General features: G+C 36.3%; 1 protein-coding gene across 3 annotated transcripts in view; it reads left to right on the top strand.

The window, feature by feature from the left end:
* Nucleotides 1-15,556, top strand: part of RNF13 (ring finger protein 13) — a 155,522-nt gene that overhangs the window by 110,780 nt on the left and 29,186 nt on the right. For all 3 annotated transcript variants that reach the window (XM_028103025.2, XM_028103024.2, XM_028103023.2), the window contains one exon: nt 3,279-3,372. In XM_028103025.2, the coding sequence (XP_027958826.2) occupies nt 3,279-3,372 (94 nt within the window). The remainder of the gene's footprint in view (nt 1-3,278; nt 3,373-15,556) is intronic.

Below are 15,556 nucleotides of genomic sequence, written 5' to 3'. Positions count from 1 at the left end.
TATCCACTATGATTTCTTCTGTGATGTCTGGACTATTTTAACAAAGTTTTAAATTTCCAAAATATATATTTTTTTTCCATATCTTTTTTTTCTATTGATTTCTAATTCAATTTTATTGTGGTCAGAAGACACTGTATGTTAATAGATTCTTTGGTGATTTCCAAAGACTTGCTTTGTGGCTAAATTTTGTGAACATCCACCACATATGTGAAAAGAATTATGGAGTGCAAAGTTCTAGGTATGTACATCAGTTTGCACTTGTGCAACTGTTTCGTATAGTCTTTTTTAAAAAAATATTTTTAAAACCGCTTTATCAAGATAGAATTCACATAACATAAAATCGACCCATGAAAAGTATGTAATTCAGTGGTCTTTAGTATAGTCACAGAATTGTGCAATCATCACAGTTCTCTATAGTTTTTGTACTCTTGTGTTTTCTAAAACAATACTAGGCAATAGAACAATACTGTGAAGCCACATTTATTGTAATTTTAAATTTTTTGGTAGCCAAATTAAAAAGATAAAAAGTAACAGGTGAAATTAATTTAAATACTAAATTTAACCTAATAAATCTAAAATGTATTTCAACATTCAGTTAAGACAAATAACTGTAAAATATATTTTACATTTATTTTTTACTAAGTATTTACAATCTGGTGTATACTTTATACTTTTACAGCAAATCTCAAATAATAACTAGCCACATTTCAAGTGCCTAGTGGCTGTCATATTGGGCAGCATAGGTTTGTAGTCTTTAATTTTTTTCTCTGCTTCAACTATAAATTACTGAGCTTGTGAATGCCCATAATTTTGTCGTTTTTCTGGGATTTTTTTTTAAATCATTGTCATGACGACCTCCTAATGATGATTTTTGTCTTAAATTCTGTTTTACTTGATACATCAGTTTTTCTTTTGCTTGTATTGCCGTGGTATATCTTTATTCCTTTATTTTTTACCTTTATATTTTTCTTAATGTGTCATTAAGTTTTAATTTTTTGTCTTGTAAATAGCATATGGTTGGAATTTTTTCTTTATCCAATATGATGTACTCTTCAAAAAAAAGAAACCTGGTGAATTTAATCTACTTATATTTTTGTGATTATACATATATTTGGAATAATTTCTATTGCTTACTTTTTATTATTTTTTCTTCTTTGCAGATTTGGATTACTCAACTCTCTCTGTCTCAGTCTATCTCCTACTGCTTTAAAAACTTAAATTATAGGGTTATTCTTCTAGTGGTTACTATTCAGTTTTTTAATAATCACTTTTGAGGTATAATTAACATAAACTGCACATATATAAATTTGGTAAGTTTTGAGACACACACACACACGCTTACCTTTGAAATCACTACCACAATCAAGATACTGAAATATCAGTCAACTCAAAAAACTTCCTCAAGCTTCTTAACCATCCCTCCCTCTCACCCCTTCACATCCTCATCCTTTTCCCACCCCCCCATCCCAACATAGACCTGCTTTTGGTCATTATATATTGGCATTTTTTTCAGCTTTATACACATGGACTCATATACTATGTACTTTTCTGTGTCTGCCTTCTTTTTCTCAGGATGTTTATTTTGAGATTCATATATTTTATTGAGTATATTGATTCATTTTTTTTAACCCAGTTGTATTTGATTATATAAATATATCACAGTTTATCCATTTACCTGTTGATAGACATTTGAGTTGTTTCTGGTTTTTGGATATTACAAATAAAGCTGACATGGACATTTGTGTACAAGTTGCTATATGAATTGGTACTTTCATTTCCATTGTGTAACTATAAGTAGAAGTGGGATGATTGAGTCATATGGTAAATGTGTGTTTAAAGTTATAAAAAAAGCCATCAGCATTCTCAAGTGGTTATACCAGTAGCATATCACAGTGCCAGTTCCTCTACATCCTGGCCAACACTTGATATAGTTAGTCTTTTTTTTTTTTTTCAAGATTTTTATTTTATTTTATTTATTTGACAGAGAGAGACAGCGAGAGAGGGAACACAAGCAGGGGGAGTGGGAGAGGGAGAAGCAGGCTTCCCGTGGAGCAGAGAGCCCGATGCGGGGCTCGATCCCAGGACCCTGGGACCATGATCTGAGTCGAAGGCAGACACTTAATGACTGAGCCACCCAGGCGCCCCATAGTTAGTCTTTTTAATTTTTTAATTTTAGTCATTTTCATAGGTGTATAGTGGCATTTGTGATTTGAATTGTCATTTGTCATTGACTAATTATGTTGAGTATCTCTTCCAGTGCTTATTTTCCATGCAGCTGTCTTCTGTGATGAAGTGTTTATTCAGATATTTTGTCCATTTTTTTTCTATTGGTTTGCTTTTTTTTTTATTGTTTTGAGTTCTTCATAAATTCTGGATACAAATCTCTTATCAAATATGCAATTTGCAAATCTTTTCTCTCAGTCTGTGGTTTGTCTTTTATTTTTTAAGTGTCTTTTGAGGACAGAAGTCCTTAACATTGATACAGTCAAATTTATCAAAATTTTCTTTTTATGGATGTCACTTTGGGCATTTAGCTCTGGCCCTGTAGACTTCCTTTTCATTCTTGCAAGCAGAGTCACTTATATTTGAAAATATTTTGCATATTTTATCCAGCATTTCTGAGTATTCATAGTACAGGTGTTTTGTAGTACTTCGATTCAGTTTGCTGCTTACAACTGAAAGTGCAGTGACTAATAAATGTATGTTTGCAAACTTTATTAGTTTGTAACTTATAGGAATTTCAGCTCTGCCTTCCTCTTGATCCAGTGGAGTCTTTGTAACCTGTGGTCTATCATTTATATTTGCAAACAAATAGTTCTATGTTATTTATAATGTTTCTGTTAGAATAGATAAAAGATAACTTAGGGGGCACCTGGGTGGCTCAGATGGTTAAGCGTCTGCCTTCAGCTCAGGTCATGATCCCAGGGTCCTGGGATCGAGTCCCACATCGGGCTCCCTGCTCCTTGGGAGCCTGCTTCTCCCTCTGCCTCTCTCTCTCTCTCTCTCTCTGACTCTCATGAATAAATAAATAAAAAACATTTAAAAACATACTAAAAAAAAAAATTAACCTTAAAAGATAACTTAGGTCAATGATTAAAAATTCAAAGGATAATTTGAGGTAAACTATTCACTTATGTAATTAGTGCTTCAATTAATGATATTGCAATTGGGGTTTAATTGAATTGATTTACAGCAGCTATCCAGAAACATGTCTATTATTTTAATGGCCATTTTCTATTTGCATGTTTAATATCTGATTTGTTTTTCTTTATTTTTAGATTACAAAATTCGTCCAGGACAGACATAGAGCTAGAAGAAACAGACTTCGTAAAGATCAACTTAAGAAACTCCCCGTACATAAATTCAAAAAAGGTAAGTGAATATTTTTATTTTCTAAATAATCACTATTAGTTTATTTAAGAATACCAGGTGACCTTACTCTAATACTGCCTTCTGAGTCTTTGCCATATACTATGCCTGTTACTCCATTAATAGTGAGTGAATGTGAAAGATGGTCTTTTGCTGTGGTGTATGCTGGTGAAGGCAAGAAAGGGGGTAAATGGTCTGCAGAGAATTTACAAACAATAATGAATCTGACCAAAATGCTTTTTATTATCACCATACACCAGCAGTTCTGAACCTAAATTGATAAAATACTTCTGTGTGTTAATATGATCCACTCCCACTAACCCTCCTTCCACTCTCTCTCCCACCATACACTACTGTATTAACATTGCATTAACTAAATATGTAGCTAATAGTGTTGCACTAACTAAAAACACATGTGGCTATTATGTGTCAATATATTTTAAATGTATCATCTCATTTAATTTTGCTATTTCTATGAAATGGGTACTTAATGGGCATTATGGATGAGGAAAGAGGATCAGAGAGGCAAAAAACTTTAATGTCACACAGCCAGTCCTGACAGAGTTGGGGAGGGGTCTAATAATCTAGTCAATATAATTTCTCCTACCTATGCTTTAGTACATGCTTATTAAATCCTTTTGGCTAGTAGCCCCAGACTGTTCAATTCCATATACCAGTAAAAGTGTTCTGTTTTTTAGTTCAGAGAAAAATGCATAGAGAGGAGAAATGGTGAAGGCATTAAAATTTAGTTCTACCAAAACTTTATTTTGCAAGTAATAAAGTGTTTTAAAAACTTTCCATTTACAATGACCGTTATTTTATTAAAAATATAACATTAACAAAAAATAGGAAAAGCCACGTGTTAAAAGGAATAAACAGAGACATTTATAAAAATGTAGTGCACTGTCCTCATTCAGTGTGGAGTAAGAAAAATTATTCATAGGCCAGAAGTGGTTTGAGGATTGGCTTTAGGAATCACGTTTATTTTTATGCTTCCTAAACCCAGAAAAGAAAAGGTTTATATTGTCCTAGGCATGCATAGTTGGTTTTTCATCTAAGATGAGTAGTCATTATAGGATTTTGAGCAGAGGAAAGGTAATATGTAAATTAAATGTTAAAAGGGTCTTTCTGCTGCTACGTTAAGAATAGGGTGTAGAGGGTCAAAGGTATAAACAGACCAGATAAGAGGCCATTGCAATAATCCAAGTGAGATATGAATGTGGCTTGGACTGAGTGGTAACAGTGGAGGAGGTGAAGAAATCTTAAATTCTGGATATATTTGGAAGATGGAATATACTGGATTTATTAATTGTCTAGATGGGGGGAGAGAAAACAAGGATGACGCCAGAGTTTTTGGTCTTAGCAACAGGGTGGCATTGCCTTAAATAGAGATAAGGATGGTTAATAAGTGGAGCAGGTTTTGGGGGGAAAACTGGGGAAATTAGTTTTGGACATGTGGAATTTCAGATGTCTAGTAGACATTATAAATAAGTCGAGTTTAAGAGAAGGATCTGAACTGGAGGTGTTGTATAAAGATGTATTTAAATCATGAGTCTGAATGACAGAACCAAGAGAATGAGTATAGGTGGATGGAAGAATACCAAAGACATACCGGGATATTCCAACATTAAGTAAGGAAGAAGAGGAATCAGCCAGCAGTGGAGATGGAGCAGGAATGACTGGTTTATATATAAGGGGAAAATCAGAAGAGAGTGCTTTACCAAAAACCAAAGTGATGCAAATGTATCAAAGAGCAAGGAGTGATACAACCTGTGTCACATGCTCCTCATAAATAAGGAAGATGAGAGCCGACAGTTGACCATAAGAAGTTATTGATTATCTTGATGAGCAGTTTTGACCAGCCAAAAACCCGAGATTGTGGTGGGTTTAGGAGAGAATGGAAGGAAAAGGACCAGAGACAGTAACTGCAGACAATTTTTTAAGAAATTTAACCAGAAGCGGAAGAAATGTGGTAGCAGTTGGTGGAGAAGTTGGGTTAAGAAATAATTGCACGTGGGCGCCTGGGTGGCTCAGTTGGTTAAGCAACTGCCTTCGGCTCAGGTCATGATCCTCGAGTCCCGGGATTGAGTCCCACATTGGGCTTCCTGCTCAGCAGGGAGTCTGCTTCTCCCTCTGACCCTCTTCCCTCTCGTGCTTTCTATCTCTCATTCTCTCTCTGAAATAAATAAATAAAATCTTTAAAAAAAAGATAATAGCACGTTTACTGAAGGAAATTGATGATATGGGTGACAGATGGGAGAGTTGCTGTAATACTGTCTTTGAGAAGGCAAGAAGGAATGGGATCTGGTGCACAAATAGGTGGACTGGCCTTAGGATGGTAGCAGGGAGAGTTCAGTTTTGAGGGAAGGTAGAATATGTGGGTGCAAAATTCTGGGACACGGGTTATTTATGGTGGTAAGTCTGTGGAAGTTGTCTTTACTTCCATTTTTCTCATTGAAGTAGGAAACAATAGTTAACTGAAGATGAGAATGGGAGAGGAGATGCTAGAGGTTTCACAACAGAAAGGTATAAAATATTTCTAGGAGAGTTAGTGGGCAGATGTATGATTACCTGGCAGCCCGAACCTCCCTTTAGGGTTCATGGTTATGAACCAGTCAACATAACTATGTTTTTTTCTAGCTGTATTCATCTGTGTGGACTGGTGTTTTATCCTTACCATCCCTTTTTTTTTTTTTAATGTGAAGTATAACATGTATACAAAAAGTATCCAAGATCCATATTTCTGGAACCATCCAGTTCAAGAAATAGAACAGTACTGGTGCCCCAGAAACTGCACCCTTCTGGATCATAATACATTCCTCACTGGAAGTATTCAACCAGGCTTATGATAATCATTTCACTGTCTTTGTATTAGGTTTTACCACCTATGTATTCATTCCAAAACAGTATGATTGAATTTTTCCTGTTTTTGAATTGCATTTTTTTTTAAAGTTTTTATTTTAATCACCAGGGGTTCATCATGACAAGTGTACTTCTTAATTCCCATCACCTATTTCACCCATCTCCCCACCAACCTCCCCTCTGGTTAACCCTCTGTTTGTTCTCTATAGTGAAGAGTCTGTTTCTTGGTCTGCCTTTCTCTCTTTTTTCCCCCTTTGCTCGTTTGTTTCTTAAATTCCACATATGAGTGAGATCATATGGTATTTGTCTTTTTCTGACTTCTTTTGCTTAGCATTATACTCTCTAGCTCCATCTCTGTTGTTGCAAGTGGCAAGATTTCATTCTTTTTTATGGCTGAACACTATTTCATTGTATATATACACCACATTTTCTTTATCCATTCATCAGTTGATGGACACTTGAGCAGCTTCCATATATCTTGGCTATTTTTTCTTTTTAAAGGTTTTATTTACTTATTTGACAGAGACACAGTGAAGAGAGGGAACACAAGTAGGGGGAGTGGGAAAGGGAGAAGCAGGCTTCCTGCCGAGCAGGGAGCCTGATGCGGGGCTCTATCCCAGGACCCTGGGATCATGACCCGAGCCAAAGGCAGACACTTAACAACTCAGCCACCCAGGCGCCCCATTGGCTATTGTAAATAATGCTGCTATAAACATTGGGGTGCATGTATCCCTTTGAATTAGTGTTTTTGTATTCTTTGGGTTAATACCCAGTAGTGTGAATGCTGGATTGTAGGGTAGTTCTATTTTTAACTTTTTGAGGAACCTCCATATTGTTTTCCAGAGTGGCTGCACCAGTTTGCAGTCGCACCAATAGTGCAAGAGGCTTCCTTTTTCTCCACATCCTCCCCAACACCTTTGTTTCTTGTTGATTTTAACCATTCTGAGAGGTGTGAGATGATGTCTCATTGTAGTTTTGACTTGGATTTCTCTGATGATAAGTAATGTTGAACATTTTTCATATATCTGTTGGTCATCTGTTTATCTTTTTTGGAAATGTCTGTTCATGTCTTCTGCCCATTTTTAATTGGATTATTTGTTTTTTGGACATTGAGGGTTTTTTTGGATTTGTTGTTTTTCTTTTTCTTTTTTTAGTTGGCATTTTTTATAAGTTCTTTATATTCTTTGGATATTAACCCTTTATTGAATATGTCATTTGCAAATATCTTCTCCTATTCAGTAGGTTGCCTTTTAGTTTTGTTGATTGTTTCCCTCACTGTGCAGAAGCTTTTTTATTTTGATATAGCACAGTAGTTTATTTTTGCTTTTGTTTCCCTTGCCTCGGGAGACGTATCTAGAAAAATATTTCTGTAGCCAATGTCAGAGAAATTACTGCCTGTGTTCTCTTCTAGGATTTTTATGGTTTCAGGTCTTACATTTAGATCCTTAATCCAATTTGAGTTTATTTTTGTGTATGATGTAAGAAAGTGACCCAATTTCATTCTTTTGCATGTGGCTGTCCAGTTTTCCCAACACCATTTGTTGAAGAGACTGTCTTTTTCTCATTGCATATTTTTGACTCCTTTGTCAAAGATTAATTGACCATATAATCATGGTTTTATTTCTGGGTTTATTTCCATTCTATTCTGTTGATCTGTGTGTCTGTTTTTGTGCCAGTACCATACTGTTTTGATTACTACAGCTTTGTACTATATCTTGAAAAATTCAGGATTATTATACCTCCAGGTTTCTTCTTCTTTTTCACGATTCCTTTGGCTATTTTGGGTCTTTTGTGGTTCCATACAAATTTTAGGATTGTTTGTTCTAGTTCTGTGAAAAGTGCTGTTGGTATTTTGGTAGGGATTGCATTAAATTCATAGATTGCTTTGGTGGTATGGACATTGTAACAATATTTGTTCTTCCAATCCATGAGCATGGAATATCTTGCCATTTCTTTGTGTCATCTTCAGTTTCTTTTATCGATGTTTTATAGTTTTCAGAGTACAGGTCTTTCTCCTCCTGGGTTAAAATTATTCCTAGGTATTTTATTTTGGGTACAATTATAAATGGGATTATTTTCTTAATTTCTCTTTCTACAGCTTCATTATTAGTATATAGAAATGCAGTGGATTTCTGTATATTGATTTTGTATCTTGCAACTTTACTGAATTCATTTATTCTAGTAGATTTTTGGTGGAGTCTTTAGGGTTCTCTGTATAATAGTATCATGTCTTCTGCAAATAGTGAAAGTTTTACTTCTTCCTTACCAATTTGGATGCCTTTTATTTCTTTTTGTTATCTGATTGCTGTGGCTAGGACTTCCAGTACAACGTTGAATTAAAGTGGTGAGAGGACATCCTTCTTCTGTTCCTTACCTTAGGAGAAAAGCTCTCAGTTTTTCCGTGTTGTGTATGACATTAGTTGTGAGTTTTTCATATATGGCCTTTATTATGTTGGTGTATGTTCCCTCTAAACCTACTTTCTTGAGGGTTTTTCTCATGAATGGATGTTGTATTTTGTCATGCTTTTTTTGCACTTATTGAAATCATCATATGATTTTTATCCTTTTATTGACAGATCAAGTTGACTGATCTGTGAATATTGAGCCACCCTTGCATCCCGGGAATAAATCCCACTTATTCGTGGTGAATGATTTTTTTTTAATGTGTAGTTGGATTTGTTTTGCTAATATTTTTGTTGAGGATTTTAACATATGTGTTCATCAGAGACACTGTCCTGTAGTTCTCTTTTTTTGTGGCGTCCTTATCTGGTTTTGGTATCAGGATAATTCTGGTCTCAGAATGAATTTAGAAGCTTTCCTTCCTCTTCTACTTTTGGAATAATTTGAGAAGAATAGGTATTAACTGTTCTTAAAATGTTTCATAGGGGGCCTGGGTGGTGCAGTCGATTAAGTGGCCAATTCTTGGTTTTGGCTCAGGTTGTGATCTCAGGGTCATGAGATGGAGCCCTGTGGTTGACTCTGCGCTCAGTGTGGAATCTCTTTGAGACTTTCTCCCTCTGCCCCTCCCTGCTTCAAATAAATAAATCTTAAAAATAAAATGAAATAAAATGTTTCATATAATTCACCTGTGAAGCCATCTGGTCCTGGACTTTTGCTTGTTGGGAGTTTTTTGATTACTAATTCAATTCCATTCCTGGTAATCGCTTTGTTCACATTTTCTATTTCTTCCTGATTTTGGAAGGGTATATGTTTCTAGGAATTTATCCATTTCGTCTAGGTTGTCCAAATTGTATATTCTCTTATAGTCCTTTGTATTTCTGTGGTGTTAGTTGTTATTTCTCCTCTATCATCTCTGATTTTGAGTTCTCTCTCTTGTCTGGCTAAAAGTTTATCAATTTTGTTGATTTTCTCAAAGAACCAGCTCCTGGTTTCATTGATCTGTTCTATTGTGTTTTTTTTTTAGTTTCTATGTCCTTTATTTCTGCTCTAATCTTTATAATTTTCTTCCTTCTGCTGGTTTTGAGTTTTGTTTATTCTTTATCTAGCTCCTGTAGGCTTAAAGTTAGATTGTTTGAGATTTTTCTTGCTTCTTGAGTTAAACCTATATTGCTTTACACTTACCTCTCATAACAGCTTTTGCTGCATCACAAAGATTTTGGACCACTGTGTTTTCATTTCACTTGTCTCCATGTATTTTTATTTCTTCTCTGATTCTTGGTTGACCCATTCATTGTTTAGTAGCATGTTATTTAACCTCCATGTATTTGTGCTCTTTCCAGATTTTTTCTTCTGGTTGCTTTATAGTTTTATATTGTTGTGGTCAGAAAAGATGCACAGGGTAAGACTTCAATCTTTTTGAATTTATTGAGACTTGGTTTCTGGCCTAATATGTGATCTATTCTGGAGAATGTTCCGTGTGTACTTGAAAAGAATGTGTACTCTGATGTTTTAGGATGGGATATTCTGAATATATCTGTTAAATCCATATGGTCCAATGTGTCATTCAAAGCCACTGTTCCCCCCCCTTTTTTTATTTTAATCTGTTTGGGTGGTCTAGCCATTCATATAAGTGGGGTGTTAAAGTCCCCTGTTATTGTATTACTATAGATTAGTTCCTTTATGTTATTAGCTGCTTTATGTATTTGGGTGCTCCCATATTGGATGCGTAACTATTTACAATTGTTATATCTTCTTGTTGGATTGTTCCCTTTATAATTATATAGTGTCCTTCTTTGTCCCTTGTTACAGTCTTTGTTTTAAAGTCTATTTTGTCTAAGTATTGTTACCCTGGCTATTTTTTACTTCCATTTTCATGGTAAATGCTTTTCCATCCTTTTACTTTCAATCTACATGTGTCTTTAGGTCTGAAATGAGTCTCTTGTAGACAGCAGATAGATGAGTTTTGCTTTTCATCCATTCTGTCACCCTGTGTCTTTTGGATTGGAGTGTTTAGTCCATTTATATTTGAAGTAATTATTGATAGGTATGTACTTATGTACTCATTGCCACTTTGTTACGTGTTTTATGGTTTTGTAGTTCTCTATTCCTTTTTGTTCTTTTCTCTCACAGTTTGCTGGTTTAGTGATATACTTGGATTCCTTTATTTTTTGCATATTACTGATTTTTGATTTGTGGTTATCATGAGTTTTGTATATAACATCTTTTGCATATAGCAGTCTATATTACATTGATGATTGCTTAAGTTTCAACCCATTCTTTACTCCTCTCCCCCTTCTGTACTCCTATACCTTTTTTAGGTATATGGTGTCAAACTTTACATCCTTTTATTTTGTGAATCTCCTGACTGATTTTTATAGATAATTTTACTGCTTTTGTGTTTCCTACTTTTCTCACTCCTGCCTATGGTCTTTCCTTTCCACTCAAAGAGTTCCCTTTAACATTTCTTGTAGCACTGGTTTAATGGTGATGCATTCCTTTAACTTGTGTTTATCTGGGAAATTCTTATCTCTCCTATTCTGAATGGATAGCCTTGCTGGATAGAGTATTCTTGGCTGGAGTTTGTTTTTGTTTTTGTTTTTTCTTTCAGCCCTTTGAATATATCATGCCATTCTCTTCTGGCCTACAAAGTTTCTGCTGGAAAATCTGTTGATAGCCTTATTGGGTTTCCCTTGTTTATAACTGTTTTCTCTTGCTGCTTTTAAAATTCTCATTATCTGTACATTTTACCATTTTAATTACTATTTGTCTTGGTGTGGACCTCCTTAGGTTGATTTTGTTGGGGGCTTTCTTTGCTTCTTGGATCTGGATTTCTGTTTCCTTCCTGGATTGGGGAAATTTTCAGCTAGTATTTTTTTTTTTTTTAAGATTTTATTTATTTGACAGAGAACACGCACAAGCAGAGGGAGTGGCAGGCAGAGGGAGAGGGAGAAGCAGGTTCCCAGGGAGCCCAATGGGGGGCTCAGTCCCAGAACCCTCGGATCATGACCTGAGCTGAAGGCAGATGCTTAATCAACTGAGCCACCCAGGCGCCCTCAGCTAGTATTTCCTCAAATAAGTTATCTTCCTCCTTTTCTCTCTATTCTCTTTCTAGGATCCCTATTAAGCAAATTGATGGTGTCACTGAATTCCTTAAGTCTTATTTTCAGTTTTTATTATTTTTTTTCTCTCTCTTCTTCACCTTGATTGCTTGCCATTAATCTATCTTCCAGGTCACTGATCCATTTTTCTGCTTCCTGTAGTCTACTATTTATTCCCTCTAATGTATTTTTAATTTCAGTTATTGAGTTCTTCATCTCTTATTGGTTCATTTCTATTTTCTGTCTTTGTTGAGAGTCTCACTGAGGTCCTCTACTCTTTTCTCAAGTCCCATGAGTATTTTTATGACCATTACTTTAAATTCTCTAGCAGGCATATTACCTATCTCTGTTTTGTTTGCTTTGATTTTGTCCTTTTACTGGGGACATATTCCCCTGTCGCCTCATTTTGTCTATCTCTGTGTCTGTTTCTCTGTGTTAGGAATGTCAGCTGTGTCTCCTGCTCTTGGAAATAGTGGCCTTATGAAGAAGAGGTTCTGTAGTGCCCTGCAGTGCATTATCTCCTGCTCACCAGAACCTGGTGCTTCAGGGGTTTCTCCAATGTGTGTTGCCTGTGCCCTACTGTTGTGGCTGAGCTGCTTCTGCCTTTAGTCCCATCATCTACAATAGCTCTCTGCCCATTCTGGGCAGGGTTTGGTCCCTATGTTGTTAGTGGGCCAGTCTGAGACCACCTTTTGCCTTGAGTTGAGTTAGACCAGGCATTCTCCAGAGATGCAGTAGTACATAACTGCAGGGCACTTTCCCTGTGTTGTCCTCTGAGAAGCTTTTGTTGGTTGGTGGAGCCTGCAGTCAGACCAGATATCTGCCCTCAGGCCACTGCTGGGGTGTAGTCAGAATAGTGTGTGTGGTTATTTTTCCTTCTCCTTGGGGCAGGAGTCTCTTTGGATGGGCTCCAGCCAAGGGCATATTGGAGGAGGTAGGTCTGTAGGAGAATGCAAGGGTAGGGCACACTGTTAGCCAGTTAGATAGGAAATGTTGGTGCTTCACTGGTTCCCGCAGGTGTCCATGTCTCTAGGCTTAGGGGTGGGGGAAAGAAATGGGGGCTTTCCAGCTCCTTTGTTCCTGGAGAAATTTCTCTTCCAGTATGCACTCTGAAATTATTAACCAAATCCCCCTCCTGTATACTCCAAGCTTTTTTTCAAACTAATGCTTCTATGCTGTGTCTCTGTGGGGCTGTTTCTTGTGCTGTCCCTTTAAAGGTGGGGATTCCATTTCTTGTCACCCTCCCGTCTCTCCCGAGTGGAGCCTGCTGATTTTTAAAGTTCCTGGTGTTAAGCCAGCTGATTTTAAGAACTCACAAGATTATGCCCCTCTGGTTTTCATGCAGGTTCCCTGTGCCTGGAGTACTTGGTGTAAGGGTCTGGTCCTCCCCTTTCTGTACCTATGGTGTCCTGCTCTCCACTGGACAGTCCCATTTAGCTCCTGACATCGTCTCCACCCTTCCTTCCCTTTTCAATGTGGTCTTGTCACTACATTTGTTGTGGAAAGTCTGTTCTGCCAGTGTTTAGGTCATTTTCTGGGTTATTTACACTGATGTAGGTATTATCTAGTTGTAACCATGGATGAGGTGAGCTTAGGGTCTCCTACTCTGCCATCTTCTCCCTGGGATCCCCAAAACTTCACTGCTTTTCATGGCCGAGTAATATTCCACTATGTGTTTCTACCACATTCTGTTTATCTAGTCATCTGTTAGTGGACTTGTGGGTTGCTTCCACCTTTTGGCTATTGTGAATAATGCTGCAGTGAAAATTGTTGTAAAGTATATGTTTGAGTTCCTGAATTCAGTTGTTTTGAGTACATACCTAAGTGTGGTATTGCCGGGTCATTTGGAAATTCTATGTGTGACTTTTGGAGGAACTGCCCATACTGTCTTCTACAGTCACTACACTATTTTACATTCCAAGCAGCAGTACAGAAGGGTTCTTATTTCTCCATATTTTTTTTTTTAAAGATTTTATTTATTTATTTGACAGAGAGAGAATGAGAGATAGAGAGCACAAGAGGGAAGAGGGTCAGAGGGAGAAGCAGACTCCCTGCCGAGCAGGAAGCCCGATGTGGGACTCGATCCCGGGACTCCAGGATCATGACCTGAGCCGAAGGCAGTCGCTTAACCAACTGAGCCACCCAGGCGCCCCTCCATATTTTTAAGTTAATTTTTATATAGAGTGTGAGATAGGGCTCCATTTTATATATATTGTGCATGGAAATATAGTAGTCTCAGCACCATTTGTTGAAGAGATTCTTTCCTCACTGGTCTTTCACCCTTATCACAAAAATTGGCCACAGATGTATGGGTTTATTTCTAGACTCTCCAGTCTCTTCCATTGGTCTGTATGTCTGTCCTTATGCCAGTACTGCACTGTTTTGATTACTTTAGATTTGCAGTATATTTTGAACTGGGAAATATAAGTCCTACAACTTTTTTTTTTTTTTTAAAGAATGTTTTAGATATTCAGGATCCCTTGCAATTACATTTGAATTTGAGGATCACATTTTCCATATCTTCAGAAGTTGTTGGAATTTTGATAGGGATTATACTGAATTTATAGATGCTTGGAGTATTACTACCATCTTAATATAAAGCCTTCCAATTCATGAACATGGAATGTCTATTTATTTAGGTCATCTTTAATTTCTTTCATTAATGTCTTATATTTCTCAGTGTACAAGCCTTTCACTTCATTTGTTAAAAATTGTCCTAGGTATTTTATTTTTTTTAGATTTATTGCAAATGGAATTGATCTCTTAATTTTCTTTTTGGATTGTGCATTGCTAGTGTATGAAACCCAACTGATTTTTATATAATGATCCTGTAACCTTCAACTGCTGAATTTATGAACTTCAGTAGCTTTCTTATGGATTCTTAGGGATTTTCTATATATAGGATCATGTCTTCTGTAAATAGATGTAGTTTTACTTTTTCCTTTCCAATGTGGGTTCCTTTGCTTTTTGGTCTAACTGCTCTAGTAGTAATGCTCTATGATAATGTTGAATAGTAGTGGTGCAAATGTGCATCGTTTTCTGTTCCTCATCCAAGAAGGAAAACTTTTGGTCATTCACCATTGAGTATGGTATTAGCTGTATGATTTTCAAAAATGCTCTTTATCATGTTGATACGGTTCTCTTTTATCTAGATTCATTTTTTGGCATGTCCAATTGTTCTGGCACCATTTGTTTAAAAGATTGTCCTTTCCCCCTTGCACTGTTGTTGTCAAAGAATTGTTGACTGTATTTGTCTGTTTCTGAGCTGTCTAGTCTGTTCTGCTTATTTATATATTTATTCTTTCACCAATTCCATCCTATATTGATTATTGTTGCCTTATAGTAAGTCTTGAAGTAGGGTAGTATTAGTCCTTCAACTTTCTTCTTCTTCATTATTGTGTTGGCTGTTCTGGCCTTTTGCCTTTCCATATAAACTTTTGGTTAAGTTTGTCAATATCCAAGAAAGAAAAAAAATACTGGGAGTGGGGATTGCATGGAATCTATGATCCGGTTGGGAATCCCACTTTGGTCACGGTCTATATAATTTTTTCATACACTGTTGGATTCAGTTTACTAGTATTTTGTTGAGAATATATCACTGGTGTTCATGAGAGATAGTAGTTTTCCTTTCTTGTAATGTCTTTGGTTTTTGTATTAGGGCAATGCTAATTTCATAGAGTGAATTAGGATGTATTCCCTCTGCTTCTGTTGTCTGGAAGAAATTATAAAGAATTGATATCTCCTCTTTAAATGTTTGGTAGGATTCACCCATGCAGCCATATGGGTCTGGTGCTTTCTGTTTTGGTATGTTATTAGTTGTTGATTCA

This window comes from Eumetopias jubatus, unplaced genomic scaffold (genome assembly GCF_037043125.1).
Source record: "Eumetopias jubatus isolate StellerSeaLion01/CBP00866 unplaced genomic scaffold, mEumJub1_p1.0 scaffold_1, whole genome shotgun sequence".
Classification (NCBI taxonomy): Eukaryota; Metazoa; Chordata; class Mammalia; order Carnivora; family Otariidae; genus Eumetopias; species Eumetopias jubatus.
This window is presented reverse-complemented; position numbering and strand designations above follow the sequence as displayed.